The 17,003-nt window shown below is 44.6% G+C and overlaps 1 protein-coding gene across 7 annotated transcripts in view; it reads right to left on the bottom strand.

The window, feature by feature from the left end:
* Positions 1–17,003, bottom strand: part of SYNE3 (spectrin repeat containing nuclear envelope family member 3) — a 99,679-nt gene that overhangs the window by 21,270 nt on the left and 61,406 nt on the right. For 5 of the 7 annotated variants that reach the window (XM_025215199.1, XM_025215193.1, XM_025215195.1 and 2 more), the window contains 8 exons: positions 13,890–14,042; positions 12,416–12,760; positions 11,179–11,315; positions 8,648–8,822; positions 7,522–7,704; positions 7,137–7,280; positions 2,865–2,999; positions 1,219–1,380 (listed from right to left, as the gene is read on the bottom strand). In XM_025215199.1, coding sequence (XP_025070984.1) covers positions 1,219–1,380; positions 2,865–2,999; positions 7,137–7,280; positions 7,522–7,704; positions 8,648–8,822; positions 11,179–11,315; positions 12,416–12,760; positions 13,890–14,042 — 1,434 coding nt within the window. The remainder of the gene's footprint in view (positions 1–1,218; positions 1,381–2,864; positions 3,000–7,136; positions 7,281–7,521; positions 7,705–8,647; positions 8,823–11,178; positions 11,316–12,415; positions 12,761–13,889; positions 14,043–17,003) is intronic. The other 2 variants (XM_025215196.1, XM_025215197.1) reach the window with 2 other exon arrangements.

Here is a 17,003-nt window from a genome sequence, read left to right as displayed (position 1 = left end):
TACAGCAGAGAGTAATAAAACAATCAAAGGCCTGGGAAATATGATTTATGAGGAAAGATGGAAAGAACTAGGATTGCTTAAGTCTGGAAATGAGAAAACTGAGGGGGGATTTGACAACAGTCTTCAAATACCTGAAGGGCAATTACAAAGAGGATGAAGATAGCCTTTTCTCTGGGGCTGCAGGGGACAGAACTAGGAGGAGTTGCCTCAAACTGCAGGAGGGGGAATTTAAACTGATAAGGAAGAATTTCTGACTATGAAAGTGGTTAAGAATTGGAACAGGCTAAGTATAGGAGTCATGGAATCTGTATGCCTGGAAATTTTCAAATCCAGGGTAGACAGATATCTCACTGGGATGGTTTAGTCAGTGATGATCCTGCCTTGACCAGAAAGCTGGACAATAAGACTTCATGAGCTCCTGTCCAGCCCTACTTTCTCCTAATCCTAAATTACCAGTGGAAGTGATTCTAGTCTCTAATATACTTCCATGTTTGAAAATCTGAACATAAGCAGAAAAAGGGAAGTACCATATATCCTTCCATAAAACACATCCTAGAATATAATATGTACCTTATTTTGAAAGGCAGAATGAAGGAAAAAACATCTTTCCTGGTAGTAAGTAACGAACAAGCAGCAGCTTGGGAGGGGTGGAGGTGGTAACCTGGTCATTGTTGTACTCCCAGGTTCACCCTAAGTGGCAGAAACTGCTCTTACCATATTTCTCACATGTAATACACACTCCAATTTCCAGCAGCTGTTTTTTTTGGGAAAAGGTGCATGTTGTTTGCAAGAAAATATGGCATCCCCTTGGATACCAATACATACATACAAGGCAAAATAAGTTGATAATATAACACACAACTTAGTCCTGTAGTGTTTTCTGCTATCAGAAGTAAAGGCATGTATTTGTTTGCCTAGAGAGGCCTTCCTAACAGAAGGAATCTACAGTACTTGCAAAAAAGTTTTTTCCTTGATGAGGATGCAGGTATTTCAAAAGCAGCTTAGTGATTCATGGACCTGAGCCAGCCCCACATCTCCACTACACACAGCAAAAATCAATCCCCTAGTTGATATAGCAAAAAAGTAGGAGCCCAGCAACTCAAACCTTGTCTCAAATGTCTTCCCACAAGGGGCACTCTGAATGTCCTCCCACCACAAGAATAACCTTGAACGCCCACGCACCAAACAGATGACATTGCATGCTGATGTGTTCCTCACCTCAAGGTCTGCAACTCTACTCTCCATGTTTCGCTCTCCATTAGCACCCTGATAGGATTCCAACTTCTGTTCGGTCACTGCGATCCACTGCTGAAGGTCTGACAGCTTCTCATTAAACTTCCAGTGTCTCTGAACGTGCTTCTCACTCTGTTCTATTGTCTCCTAAAAGGATCAGGGATGACCAGAATATATCAGCCACAGAATGCAAACAGACAGCAGTTTCACTCCCGAGACAATGATGATAGGTTCTATACAGATCAAACAGAGATAGAGAAAGGAAAGAAAAACACTACTAAAGCAAGCAGGTCCAGACTAGTTTTTTAGCAACATTCCAGGGAACAAACCTTGTCTTCAGCCTCCTGCAGATCTGCATTTAGCCACTTGGTGGCGCATTAGGTACCAGAATAGTTTCCTTTTTTACAAATGCAACATCCTATAATTCGGTATCGGCTTCTACAGAGGAGGTCTGCTGCTCTTTTCACCAGAAGTCATACTTATAATACAAATATATAAAAGAGAAGGGGATCTGTCCTGGGATATATAGGCCTGGAAAAATACTATTTCAGTGATTATTTGTTTACTAAACTAAAATTCTGCGGCATAAATTAGAGTAATGTTTTGTTATGGATAACCATCTACTGAAAGACCAAACTGAGGGCATTTTCAGGCTTTTCTGCTAAATTTGCTTTGGGATGGAAGATTTTATCACTATGTTGACAAGCAACTAAAAGTATTTATGCTAAACCAGCCATTGAAGTAACTGCAATGTGGCTTTGATTCATTAACTTTTAGGTATATAATAAACATACTGATGACCAGGGATCCTGGTTTTGCCTGTCGAATAATCCAAATAATCTCCGACTAAAAATCTAAAATTCTCTGATTTAAAAACTCCAGATCTGTGCTTTTTCTAATTAAAATGAAACGCCATTATATATGTTGGTATCAGTTGAACACAATTTTTTTATTGATGTAGTTACATTTTTAAAGCAATATGGAAGCCTACCACTGCCTCAATCATTATAATAAAATACATTCTAAATACCTAGATATTTTGGTGTTTGATCTTTTTTTTTATCATAAAAAAAATCACAGCTCCTCTTGCCCATGCATCACCCTTAAGAGGATCTCATAGCATCACAGGATGCCAAATCACTATGGTTGAGAATCACTCGTTTACAGTTTTTAAATGGGAATCGATTCCACTCCTCAGGGCCTGACCATGCATAAAACACATACAGCTTTAACAACAGTGCTATAATTAAACAATGAAACTGCTTGAGTGGACACAGCTGTATTAGTATAAGAGTGCTTATGCTGGATAGCTTATTCCTGAATATTATGCTGATCCAGAACACTTTTATATTGGTAAAAATGCATGGGCACTAGGGGTTGTAGTGTACAATTATATTGTTAGACTCTCCTGGTCCAGCATTTGCAAGTTAAACAATAGCAGTCCCAATGTACTGTGGGAAAGGTTAAAGTACAGAAGACTGGGAAACCATAAAGACAGATCAGGCTACAAAAACTCAGCCCCATTTTCCCTGCAGGAAGAAACATCAGCAGTTTAAAGTAGACATCATCAACATACAAAAGGCTCCTTTTTGTAACTGTCCCTTTATGTTCCTCAACAACTGACAAATTACCTCCAGAGATTTCTTCAGTGCCTTACAGTCAGCTGAAAGCTGGTTCATTTTATGCTTGTGGGTGGCATTAGATTGAACGAGGCTCTCTAGGTCTTCCATTTGAACCACAAGCTCTGCCAAATCATCTTGGATCATCTGTAAAAGACAATGGGCATTTCACATTGATTCTTTATCTATGGGCATGACTTAGGCTATGGACAGACACCTTTTAACTCAGGGGTGGGCAAAATATGGCCTGCCAAGGGATTCTGTCTAGCCTGTGGCAGGACCCTTGGTCCCACCTTGCCCAGGCGCATGGGGCAGCCCAGCTGTGTTGCACCCCAGGGTGCACAGAGGGACTGGGCTAGCATGGCAGCTGAACTCTATTTCCCAGCAGCCACTGCAGTGGTGGCAGCTCCTTCTGGCTGCTGCTGCTGCCGGAGCCAGCCCCGCTGCCAGGGCGTGCCAGTCTGTCCACCCTGTACTCACTGCTGGGGGCAGAACCCAGAACCCATGTGGGCAGGCTGCTCAGCTGGGATGGGGCTGGAGGCCAGTGGGGAGCAGTGTCTGGGAGCAAGATGGGCAGCTGTGGCTGGGGTAGACCTAAGGATCTTGGGGCAGTGACAGCGCAGGGCCAGGGCAGAGCCGCGATCAGCTGTCCGTATGCCCCTGCGACAGGTGCCGGTTCCGTGGGCAGGGATGAGAAGGGAGCGGACCACAGCTCTGCTCCATCCCCAACGCCAGACCCGGCCCTGTGCTGTTGCTGCCCCAAGATCCCAGACCCAGCCCTGGATGCAGCTCCGCACCCACCCACGGCCGCATCATGTCTGCCTGGCGGAGCGCCCTACCCACATAGCTCCTGGCCAGTCTCCATGGAGACCCCAGGATCATGGGATGGTGACACCATGGGGCTGGGGCAAAGCCCTGGTTCTATGGGCAGGAACACTGGGTGAATTGCAGCTCTGCCCTGGCCCCGCTCTATTACTGCCCCATGATCCCGGGGTCTCCATGGAGACTGGCCGGGACCCACATGGGCAGGTGGACGGGATGGGGCTGCAGGCAGGCGAGGAGCTGTGTCCGGGGCTGACTCCAAGATCTTGGGGGCAGTGACAGTGTGGGGCCGGGGCCGGGGGCAGAGCCGCGATGCACTCCCTGCACATCTCAGCTTATGAAAGCAGCACCCATTGCAGGCACGTGCAGGCAGCAGATTGCGGCTCTGCCCCAGGCCCTGGCCGTGGCCCCACACTGTCACAGCGCTGTGCCCCCGCCCCATGATCACGGCCTCGCCCGCCTGTCCCACTCCTGAACACTGCTCCCAGCCCCATCCCACGCAGGGAGTTTTGGTGAGTTGTTGCGCAGGGAGGTGGGGGGAGGTGCTGATCTGGCCCATGACAGCTCACCAAAATTCCCCATATGACCTGCAGGCCCAAATAGTTGTCCACTGTGTTTAACTTGTGTTTAAAAGGGGAGGTGCTTGGGAGCACACATCAGCTGTTATGCCGTTACTGTTAAATCTGCCTGACTGTGTTGTAATACAAGTACTAAATCACTGTAACTTTAGCCCTGAATGAAGTATGGTATCACTACAGAACTATGCAGACCTGACAGTTACATTGTAACAGTTTATATTAATATAACATGCTATCAATAAAAATATCACATCTGCCTGTACCCTTAACAGATAGTTAAGAACGCTGATTCTGAGGTTGGCTGACACTGTTCTTCGGCAATCCCTTGCAGTTGAGGATGATTGCCCTCTCTGTATATCTGAAGATGGCTGATGAGGCCCATCTGGAATCAGCAAACTCTACTGCAGCTTGGACATGTGTTTGTGTGAGGTGGGTGGCAATGGATTCTTGATTTGCTCCACAACACACGGTTTCTGCTGCTCCCGCTTTTCCATTTCCTGTTGCTGTTGTGAGATTTCAAAGTACTGAGATCCCTGCAGCAGACTCTTCCTCCATTTGGGGTGGTCCTGGGTGATGGTTTTGCACAAGTTGACACTGATGCTGCATTTTTTTAAGTTGGCCTTAAGGATGTCCTTGAAGCGCTTTCTCTGCCATCTTCTTGAGCATATGCCTTGGCTGAGCTGGGAGACTAAAACTTGCTTTGGGAGTCTGAAGTTGGACATCCGGATGACATGGCCAGCCCAATGAAGTTCATGTCAGATAATCATCGCCTCAATACTTGTGGTGTTTGTTTGCAGGAGGATGCTAATGTTGGTGCATTTGTCTTCTCACTGGATTCAGAAGATCTTCCACAGGCAGCATTGATGGTACTTTTCTAACAACTTTAGATGTTTCCTGTATGTTGTCTATGTCTCAGCTCCATACAGCAAGGTGGGGATCACGATTTCTTGATAAACTGTAAGCTTGGTTTCAGATCTGATGTCACAATCTTTGAACACTTGGTTCTTCAGGTATCCAAAGGCTGCACTTGCACATTTGAGGTGATGTTGGATTTCTTTGTCGATGTCAGCCTTCTGCAAGAGATGGATCCTGAGGTACAGGAAATACTCAATGTTCCATAGTCTCATAGTGGATCTGGATTTCTGGAGCTAAGGACTGTTCATTAGGAGCTTGTGGGTGGAGGACCTTAGTCTTCTGAATGTTAAGCATTGGTCCCATTTTCTTGTATCCCTCAGTAAAGATGTTGAAAACTGCCTGAAGATCTGCTTCTGAGTCAGTGTAAGACATTGTTGAACAAAGCAATTAATTTTAAATAAATGAATCTTCTGATGACCACAACTGAAAATTTCCCAGAAGAAGTTGTCAGGCACTCATATGCATTAGCAGATGATCATGAAAACACCAAGTGGAAAATAAGCTGCTAATAGGACCGTGAAAGCTTTGCAACACATTGAGGTAATGGTACAATTTCTGGACCTGGCACTGCTTTTAAATTACACTAGTTTTACACCAAGTACAAACCAGCTAATTTCAATGGTGTTACTCTTGATTTGCACCACCCTGACATCAGCTTCCTTGTGATAAGCCAGGCAAAAAGAGGTTTTCCCCTCTTTCAACTTAATCCTACTAAAGCAGGTGTCACGGTGGACGTAGTCTTTCTGGACTTTAGGAAGGCCTTTGACACCGTCTCTGATCCCATTCTCATTAAGCAATTAGGTGACTGTGGCGTCGATGCCTACACAGTCAGATGGGTCGCAAATTAGCTGGAGGGCCGCACCCGGACAGTGGTGGTGGATGGGTCTTTTTTGACCTGGAGGGATGTGGGCAGTGCGGTCCCCCAGGGCTCGGTCCTCGGACCTGCACTGTTCAACATCTTCATCAGTGACTTGGACGAGGGGGTGAAAAGCACCTTGTTCAAATTCGCGGATGACACCAAGATGTGGGGAGAAGTGGGCACACTGGAGGAGAGGGACGGGCTGCAACTAGATTTAGACAGGTTACAGGGGTGGGTGGATAAGAACAGGATGGGATTCAATACTGACAAGTGCAAGGTACTGCAAATGGGGAGGAAGAACCAGCAGCGTACCTACAGGCTGGGGAACTCCCTTCTTGTCAGCGCAGAGGCAGAAAAGGATCTTGGAGTCACTACTGATTCCAAGATGGACGTGGGCCGCCAATGTGGGGACGTGGTCAGGAAGGCTAACCGCACCTTGTCATGCATCCACAGATGCAGCACAAGCAGGTCCAAAGAGGTGATGCTCCCCCTCTATGCGACACTGGTCAGACTGCAGTTGGAGTACTGCATCCAGTTCTGGGTGCTGCACTTCAGGAGGGATGTGGACAGCATCGAGAGGATCCAGAGGAGGGCTACTCACATGATCAGGGGGCAGCAAGGCAGGCCCTATGAGCAGAGGCTACGGGACCTGAACTTGTTCAGCCTCCACAAGAGAGGGCTGAGAGGGGATCTGGTGGCTGTCTACAAACTGGCCAACGGGAACCAGCAGGCTATGGGACAGTCTCTGTTCCCCTTAGCACTACTGGCAGTAACGAGGAATAACAGCCATAAGTTGACCAAGAGTAGATTCAGGCTAGATATCAGGAGGCACTACTTCACAGTCAGGGTGGCTAGGATCTGGAACCAACTTCCAAGGGAAGTGGTGCTCACTCCTACCCTGGGGGTCTTCAAAAGGAGGCTACATAATCACCTAGCCAGGGTTGTTTGACCCCAGTACTCTTTCCTGCCCATGGCAGGGGGTCGGACTTGATGATCTGCTCAAGTCCCTTCCAACCCTGCTTACTATGAAACTAAGGAGAAATCAGGCAGAGCAACTGTGTAAGCATGATTAACATCAGGATAGCTCAGACAATTGTTCTTGTAACATACCTGGAGTCTCTGGAGTCGTGTCTTTTTTCCTACAAGGTCAGGCTGTGGCTCTTTCTCTAGATCTACTTTGGTTCTGATAGCAGAAAACTTCTTCTGCAAAGGTGCAAAACCTGCATCAAAGTCTTTGTGCTGAGAAATCAAATTCTAGGAGAGACAAAAAATAGCATTTGTGAGTTGCATTATGGGCCCATTTCATCCTATGAGCAAATAATTAGCTGTACTACCCAACAATTCACATTTCTAGTAATCATTTATCAACCTATGAAGTGCATTCAACACAGCTAGGTCTTACTGAATTTATTTATTAAAGCAGTTTTATATAAAAGTTTAACCATACTCTTTGACTTGGGTTAAAAATAGGCCTTGAGGTGAATAGGCTGCTCACCTGAAGTTTGCTTTTGTTTTGCAAAAGACTTTTATGCAGAATTTCTCTCTCCTTTGCTGCTTCAGTCACCTCTGTCAAGAGGGACCTTGCTTCTTCCTCACCAAAGACACTACCGAGCAAATCCTTCTTCAGCTGTATCATCATCATTCTTTCCTTGAATTGGGAGCTTTCTGCCAGACATTCCTAAAACAACATTTCATTTGGTGAAATGATAGCACTAACAACTACATGAGCAGACCAAAAGCCACACAACAAAAGAATATATGGACATCAGTGCCACAGCTTCAACAAATAACATAGTGTGCATGTGTGGTATAATGCAAGACACTGAAAAAAGACTGCATCCTCCTCCATCCCTAATAGGGAGGGAAGGCCTAAACAGTACGAAGGTAATTGTATTCCTACTTGCAGGGCCCTTTTGTCTCTGCAGTTGCAGTTATGAGGGAAGTTGGGCTACACTGCAGACCTAGTTCAGTCCTGCTGTAATGGATAATGCAAGTTGCTTTAGCACAAGTGCACCAGGAAGAGCAAGTTCTGCTTACAATATTTCTTTTAGCTTTTTGTCTCTGGTTCTTCTGCCTTGCATCAAAGAAGCTAGCCAGCTACAACAGAACTTGCCATGAAGCAGCCTTATCTGAGTTAAGGTTAAGTTTGATCCTTGTTTCTGAAAGCATTTGTTTCAGAGATCGAAGAGGTGAAGATACAAGCAAATCTCCATATCATGGGTGCATACAAGTTCTTAGATCAACATGGGTACAACCAACACACTACAGAAATTATGTACTTTATTCTCTATTATGGCCAAAGCATTATCAGAATCTACAGATATCCTGTCCAGAGATCCAGAGAGATCTGTGGTTACTACCGGAGGCAATACTATTGTTGTTATTAATATAGCTCTGATATGACATTTGTACCTCAATTGGCAACTGTATGTTACCAAATTGAGTGCTGAAAGTGACATATTCTGTTATTCAGCTGATCTTCAATAATGTGTTATTTCCTATGATAATGGGACAATCTTCCCAGCTGTTGCTATCAGCATGCTACACACATGTAACTTGTTTACAAAACGTGCACAGTACAAACAAGATATTAGGTCCCCAACTTAGCAGCACCTCATTACCTCAAGCTGAAGTAAGAAAGTCTGTGCCACTGTGGGTTCAGTAACATTAGCAGTCATATCCAGAAGTCTCTGAACTGATGGCTTCCACAGCTGAAATTCTTGCATTGGGTTTTGAAGATGTTGCCTTAGCTCACTTCCAGCTGCAATACTCATTTTAAATGCTTTCCCTTTAACACTGCAAGAACAAGCAGATAGACAGAAGGATTATATTAAAATCCTAAACACAATGTCCGAGTTTATCAAAGGAAAAATTAGCACAGTTCTCATGTGTATTTGTGTACTTAACACAAAGAACCTCAGTTTTCTCCTTATGTAGTCCTGGCTTCATGAACCCTTGTCCTTGGCAGCTCCTTCTGCCAGTCAGGTGTCCGGCAAACTTTGCTTAGCTCTAGAAAGATGTGTCAGCTCTTCTGAAGCTGCACTGTATTCAGTGCTGACTCACTGAGGGTAAATCTGGCCCTTCAGTTCCAACTGCTGAACAATCTCCGCTTGCATACATTCATTACTTTATGTTCAGTTATCCATGCAGTAAGATCAAGAGAGAAGTACAGTTGATGGTTGGCACAAAGTAATGCTTATATAGAAAGTTAGAATTTATCTGTATCCCCATTTAATTTTAGAAATAAAAAGTAAAAAACTTAATTTTTTTAAATCTTTACATTAAAAATAATTGTTTGATCATCTAAAATGCCCAAAAGAAGGCAGGAGAGAAAAGTTTTCTTTATCTGTAACTAAATTTCTTTAAATAATTTTTAAATGTCAAATAAACTCAGTAGCAAAATGTAAATAGCAAACAGTCATTAGTTTAAACCTCCAGGCTTTCAGTATGCAAGCTGGTGTTCAGTACAGTGGGGCCCAGCAGCACATGCTCTACAGCTGCTTGTTGGTTCTCTATGCTTGAATCTTAAACCAAATAACACTTTGCAAAACAAATCTATGCACAACAATAAGCAGTGCCCTGTTCTGCTCAAAACAGGAAGTAGAAAGACTGCTGTTCTACTCCACGCTACAACACAGCTGTCCAGCGCAAGCTCAGCTAGTTTCACCTTTCCATTAAAAAAAAATTTGTTTTTCCTTCTGCAGTTATAAAATTAAGATGGTAACAATCCCTACAGCAAAGAAGTAATACAAACACATGCATGTTTAGAGGACCCCCAAATCCTCAGCTGGAAGGTATCTCCTTTGCCATCTGCTTCGTGATCTGTGCCAGTCTCTGCCTGAAGCTGCCACGCCTGCAAAAAAGCATTATGAAAACCCCAGCAACTTACTAAACAGCTGCTGTTTCCTAATCACAGACCAATTTTCCAATCTTCTGTACTTGGCTGCCATGAAGGGAAAACATCCCAGTTTTTGTCTGATTATTCCTTTAAAATTTGATTTGTTGGTTTTCTGTGATGACCAGGCCCACTTCAATTGACCAGCACAGTTGGCACTCAACATAATGAAAGAAGATAGCAGATAATAAAGAAAACTGACCTTTTCCCCCCAAAAATAATCCTTTCTGGAAATCTGCAAAAAGTTTTACTGCAGTTTCTGTAGTTCCCGATTCCAGTGAGCCTGGAAGCGGAAGCACCGGAGCACAGGGAGAGGCTAGATTTTGCAATGTTTCCAGCCCAAATGTAGGCAGGAAGCAGGAGGTACGTAGTCAGGGGAAGGTGGAAACAGCCCTGTCAGAGAATTGCAAGGGGACTGAGTCATCAAAACAAAGTTCCAAAAAAGGGCACTTGTGGCTCACAGCCATTCCTCCAAACTATTTAACAACTGCCATTCCTATGCTGATTTTGGATTGCTATTGCGAAAAGAAAGCAACACATAAAACTACCAATCTGCAAGGTTAAGATGAGCTAAATTAGCCAAGCAATCGAACCAGGCTAAATGATTCAGCCTGTGTACAGCACAATAACAGAACAATACAAGAGCAAGAGATAGGAGTCCGTGTTCCTAGTCATTATGGAAGCTTAGAATACAACACACAGGCAAATCACACCTCCCCAGGATACCCTTGGCCTTGGGACAATGACAACAGTTTCCTTTGACTTTTTAATACTTGCTCCTGCTCCCTGTCAGGCAAAACTCCAATTGGGAGCAGATTTAGGGCCTAAGAGAGATTTTTCCAATTGTTCAACAGTCAGATCCATAGCCTGATTTTTAAGTGCTCAGCCCTCTCACCTACAGCTCCTATCAGAATACTTATGCCCAGTTTTCAAAACAACTCTACACTCTCGTGTTGAGCTCCTCTGAAAATCTAGCCCTTTATTTTGGTGCCTAATGGGAGACAAAGCCTGGCTCCCAGGGCTTTTAATGGGACTACCCACGAGTTGGTATCTCTCAACACAATTAAGAGTTGCAAAACCCGGCTGTAAAATCACAGGTAAAATGTAGGATGTGGATATAACCTATAAAAATCCCTCTTTTTTAACCCTGCTACTTCAGGTCCAGCTGCATCTTGCTTTTGTCGTAGGCTCTTGCCAACCCTTGGACCCATCCAGTCCCTCACTGAAATTTTAGCCATATTCCCAATTTTCAAATACCTTTGGTATCCCCGTATTGCAGATACAACACTGTCCACATGTGGCTGTACATCCTGTGGAAACTGGAACAGCTTGTTAAGCTGAGCCTTCAGCCTCTCAACCTTTGGCTCCTCTGTGGCAAGAGCTGCTCTTGTTGCCTTAACCATAGAAGTAGCAGTCAGTTTAAATCACAAGCACAAAAATCAGAGCATGAAATATACTGACTGGGCTGACTCTTGAAATGGTTAATCTGCCTTCTGTGAGCAGATACATAAATGCATCAGATTCAACTGTCCCTGTACAATTTAATGAACAGCTATGAACATCTTTTGGATATGTGTTATTTTGGAAAACTTCCACAACACATCCTTTAGTGAGTCTGTGATATGCACAACTCAGTCTCTAATGTGTGTCAGCGGTCAACAAAGCCACATGCCTTAGTTCCATTCTTGGATTGCATGACTTGAGTAGCACTTTGGATGCCACCATGATCCATTCTGCAGGCACTAACAAACATCTCTTCCACAGGCAGTTATAAAACAGAAATTATAGAGTTAGATATGGAACTTGGGGAGCAGGGGGGAGGGAAGGGTGTGAATATGACTGGATGGAATCAGTTGTATTTAGTGCATGTCTGCAAATATTCTTTCCCTACTATTTGCCCGATTCTTGTTAAATACAGCATATTAAAAAGCATTTGGGGTAATAATAAAAGATATTATGCAGAAATAAACATGATGATAGATACATGAACTTTACAGCTGTTTAAAGAAACACAATGACAATGATTGTTTCATATTCCATATGCAGAGAACCTCTTCTCATGCTGTCTGGCTTTTTAAGCAGTTCAATTTTAAAAAAAAATATAAAATTTCTACTACCAGAAACTTGAAATTATAAATGTGCTAGTACAAACACACATGTATGCACATGCGCACACACTTTATTTCAGTGGGGCTATTTATAGAGTAAGAAGACATCTGGAGAGGAGCCAGCAATCTGATTGCCAGAACTACAGAGAATCAGAGTGTAGAAAATGTGAAGTGGAGACCATAGAATTATTGGGTCTTTTGTCTCCATTCAAGTTTCTTTATTCATGTTCACGTTCTGGCCTCCTCTCCAAACTATTTTGGTATCATCCAGTAGTGCATTAAGTGATCATGTGTAATACTTGTGGTTGGTGATAAATATTCAGTTAGTCAAGTATGCTAACTACACTTTTTATCTGTTGTGTTTAACCTTCTTCATTGCAACTTACCATGCACTTTCTCCACAGGATCAATAACTCCTCTTCATTCTTTGCCCTCTCCCTTGGCTTCAGGTCACTTTCAAGCCTTTGTATCCCCTTTCTGAATTCACTAACCTCTGCTTCTAACTCTCTGACTTGGGACTGATAGGCACTTTTTGACTGGAAGAACTTATGCAATCTCTCCTGTTCCTCGCTACGCATTAGTTTCAACTTCTCCAAGGCTTTCCTCAACTCCTCCAGCTCGTCCTTCATCTTCTCAGCCCCTAGAGGGGAGGTATTCTGGATGACACCTATAGACTGAACTTCCAGGCTTTGCAGTTCCTTTTCACCACTCTTAACATCTTCGGCAATGGCCTGTAGTAAGAAGAAGGTCAGGGAATGTTACTGGGAAAGGGGATAAGGGAAGGCATTTGGCAATATTCACTTTCTATAGTTATTTGTATTTTCTTCTACAATTATTATTTCAAGGCCTATCATTTATAGAGCGGCTAGCTTCCAAATTTGATATACCTATTTGTAATTTGTAGCATATGCATTATGTAGCCCAGGGGTGGGCAAAATGCAGCACGCGGGCTGGATGCGGTCCACCAGGCCATTCTATCTGGCCCATGGGGCCCCTAAAAACTTAGAAAATTAATATTTATCTGCTCCTGGCTGCCTGTCATGTGGCCCTCAATGGCTTGCCAAAACTCTGTGAGCGGCCCTCCGCCCAAAATAACTGCCCACCTCTGATGTAGCCATATGCATTATGTCCTCCAAGAACTAGTGGAACTTTTTGAAAATGTGTCCTGATTTTCAAATGTGTTCAGCATTCGTAATTACAACTGAATTCAAGAGTAGCTGCATAAGTCAGGCTATAAAAGCAACTAAAGCTGGTCGGGCCAAACCAAGGCATGAAACACTGGAGACTTCGCCTCTTCTAAAATGACATCATTATTGCTGACCCTAAGGATTTAAATGTCATGAGCGAAGCCCAGCAAAGTCATAAAGATTAGTTTAAAAATAATGAGGTTTTTAAAAATAACAAATTTGATGCTTTTCTATTCGCTTTCCAACTTTTGAGCCTATGGTTTGCAACCAGGAGGGACAGAGTTCCAGTTTTTAAATGATGGTTGAGAGGCTCAGATAATCACATGAGGCCTCTGGGAGCTGAGGCTTAAACACCCCCCCCCCCCCCCAATATGGGGGGAAGCGGATGCTCAACCCCCCCCCCCCCCCCCCAATATGATGGGGAAAATATGATAAAATTGTGAGAATTGGCAATGCTGTGGTAATTGTATCAAAGAGCCAGGGCAGACTTGAAATAATTCGTTTTCCTCAGCACCCTTCTTTAACCACTATAGAATAATTAGTTTTGAATTCTTTTCTTTTAAATATATTACTCTACTAAAGATTCATATGGTTTGAGATACACAAAGAGTAATTTTAGTGTGGAGGATAATGACTCTCCCTCCTCCTAGTATGCATTTATCATTAAAAGGACCTGCAATGCCTTTAGCTTGTTTTCTACTGTTGCTTCTTCAATGCAGCAGTTTAAACTTTCAGTCACACCATTCAGCCACGTTTGAAACTGGTTGACACGGGTGCTGTACTGTTCATGTTCCTTTGTTATCTTCTTAAGCAGTTTCACTCTCTTCTGTAACAAGAAACATCAGCAATGGTAAGGATACAGCTTATCTGTCTCTTCATATTTTGCATTTCTGAGCAAATAACAGTCCATTTCCCTCCATCCACCCATTGCTCAGTCTCTTCAGGAACGCGCAGCTCAGCACAAGGACAAAATATATAAAGCTTTGTCCGACCTTGGCTACGCTGTAGTGTGTCAACATTTAGTCTGTGAACAAAAGACTGAGAGGTCCTGTGTGGTCAGCTTTTAGCTTCCCTTTTCAAAGCTTTGTATTCTTTCACTGAAAGACTGTATTCCCTTTCCATGCATTGCTTTGGAAAGATAAACAGTGTGTTGATCCATGCTCCAATCTGGCAAAAAAATACAGAAGTAAATCTGCTTGATCAGATTGTCCTGGCCAGCCAGGAAGAGAAACACTGACAGGCTGGATGCATGCAAATTATATCACAATAAAAAAAACAAACAAAACCCAAAACATTTAAACTTAAAGGAAGTAACTAGAGGATCAGAAAGAAATGCAGGGATGGAACTGACCTCAAGAGGTCATGAAGACTACTCCTCTACAGAGGCAGGATCAGGTATCCCTAGGCTATCCCTTACAGGTGTTTCTCTAGCCCAGGTGTGCTCAACCCCCAGCCTGTGTGTCAAAAGTGGCCTCTGTAGCCATGGCATCTAGCTCATGCAGCTTCTCTTAGGCTAGAAAATTTGGTGGCAATTAATACTGCCGCCCCCACTCCACTAACTAATTCCCAAACCCTGCAGGATCAGGTCAGGGCCAGGCCACCCTCCCCACTGCAATGTAGGGTTGGGGCTGGGCTGCCTCCCATACAGCTGGATTGGGTCCCACTGTACCTGCTGTGTGCCCAATTGGGCCCACCAGCCAGACCCAGCCTGTGAATGGACCAGGCACCACCCATCCGGCCCGTGGGGCAAAAAAGCATGAGTACCATTGCTCTAGACTGTTCCTGGAACCTCCCAATGAAAGAGATTCCACAAAACCTCTAGAAAACCTGCTCCCATGTTTCACCAGCCTGGCAGTTAGTAAGATTCTCCTGATATCTAGCCTAAATCTTCTCTGATGCAAATTAAATTTGTTTCTCTTTGTTTATCTCCCAGTGAACAAGGAGAACTTGAGTTACATTATAATCACATTAGAAAAGACAATCCTTCTCTCTCTGCAATATTGTTAGCATCCACTGTAACTTCCAGAGGCTTGACTTTCATTAGCAATTGTGAAATATATTATTAGGTAGCATCTGGCTCTGCACAAGCTGGGAACAGGCTGCAAACATGCAACTCATGCCCCAGTGCAGGGGCCAGACACAGGACTAGAACTTGGGATTTGACTAACCTACAGTGAATGCAAGTCAATGCTGTAGCTTCCCTCCCCATGTACCTGAACATGGCATTGTTCTGTGCAGATCCCTGTACCAAGTTAAAGTAGAACAAGCAGCACCAAGGGCCTGAAATCACCATGGCCTAGGGGCATTTTCGCCATCTGTGGCATCCTTCCTTCAGCCATGCCAACAAAAGAGTGGCAGAGCAATCTGAGGCCTTGATGCTGTCTGTACTGCAGCAGCAGCATGTCCCCAGACCGAGGAGTACACCCTGCCCAGCTGACTCCACTAACGGGCTCTAGAACCAGGACTCACCAAGTGTCTGCTCCAGGCTCACCCCCAACACCAGGCCAGTGGGCCAGGGAGTAATTACTGGGTACAAACCCAGAGAAACCTAATGGGTGAGCTTTCAGTTCTGGAGCAAGTCAATGGACTTGGGTAGGCAAGGTGTGGGTGGGGTGTGCTCGGGATCTCCAGCACTGATGCCATGGTATAAACAAGCCCTAAGAACCCCTATCCACCAGAGGGTCATCGTTGCTCTGGGTGATTCTCTTAGGGCCAATCCTTCAGCTTCATGGCCAGATCTAGCCAGGGTGCAGTACAAAGTAGCTACATTGCAGTCGAGACTCCAGCCTACCCTGGTAGTCTTTGCACTCTACAGGCAAAATTCAGGTCTCAGTTACACCTATGTAAATCAGAAGTAACTCAATTGACATCAAGGTAGTTGTGCTGTGAGACTGTGGTCATCAGGGCTGTTTGATTGGTGGCTGTCAGGCTGCATCCAACCTGTGAGAAGTTAATGTTCAGCTTGTGGGCTCCCACTCAGCCGTCATTCTCCCCATTGCTCCTGCTGCTGCAGTGGCTGGGTCTGTGGAACAGGTCAGGCATGGCCTGGTGAGCCGGCTGCCTCTGTGGTCATGACACAGGTTCATGCTGCCTGCATGGGGGCACTGGGAGGAGCTCACACTGCTCCTGTAGTGTGGCAAAGACAGAAGAGCTCAGGTTGCCCATACGGCATGGCAGGGGGGCTTGCATTGCCAATGAAGTAAAGGGGCAGAATTGGCCATCTGGCCCCCACAGTCTGTGAACCGGGGCCCATGCAACCTGCAGATGCTGCAAAACTGGACAGCCCCTCTGTAAGTGATGGGAAGATCTAGCTCAAAGCATACAGGCTTTTTCTTTTGGGTGTCACAACCCGAAGTTGTGGGGTTTTTTTATTTGAGCGTGCTTCAGCATCGCTAAATCATGTTCCCGCCAAATTGCAGCTCTTTTGCACGGTGGAGTGTTCTGCTGCAACAGAGAACCCGCGTGCAGGAGCTTTTCCCGCTAGTTCTGTAGCTTTCTTTGCATAGTGCATTTCTTTTGCATTATAGCAATGCGCAATGCAAGGAGTCACTGCCATTTGTATTAGGATTTGCGCCACATTATTGGCCAGTCTTAATGTAAGCACACGTGGTGGCTAGCTATTGGCTTGCTAGCCGTACAAAAGGCTTGGGTGGTTTCCGCCCAAATCGGAGAGAGAGAAAGCACGTGGAGTTCGGGAAAGGAGCGTGAGGATCTCTAAGTGCTGTTGATCCATACGAACCCAGCTTTTTCCTTAAGAGGGCAACAGAGGTTTAATTTGTCGAACCCA

Source organism: Alligator sinensis, unplaced genomic scaffold, assembly GCF_000455745.1.
Source record: "Alligator sinensis unplaced genomic scaffold, ASM45574v1 scaffold47_1, whole genome shotgun sequence".
Taxonomy (NCBI): Eukaryota; Metazoa; Chordata; order Crocodylia; family Alligatoridae; genus Alligator; species Alligator sinensis.
Note: the sequence above shows the minus strand (reverse complement) of the source record. Positions and strands in the feature narration are given on the sequence as shown.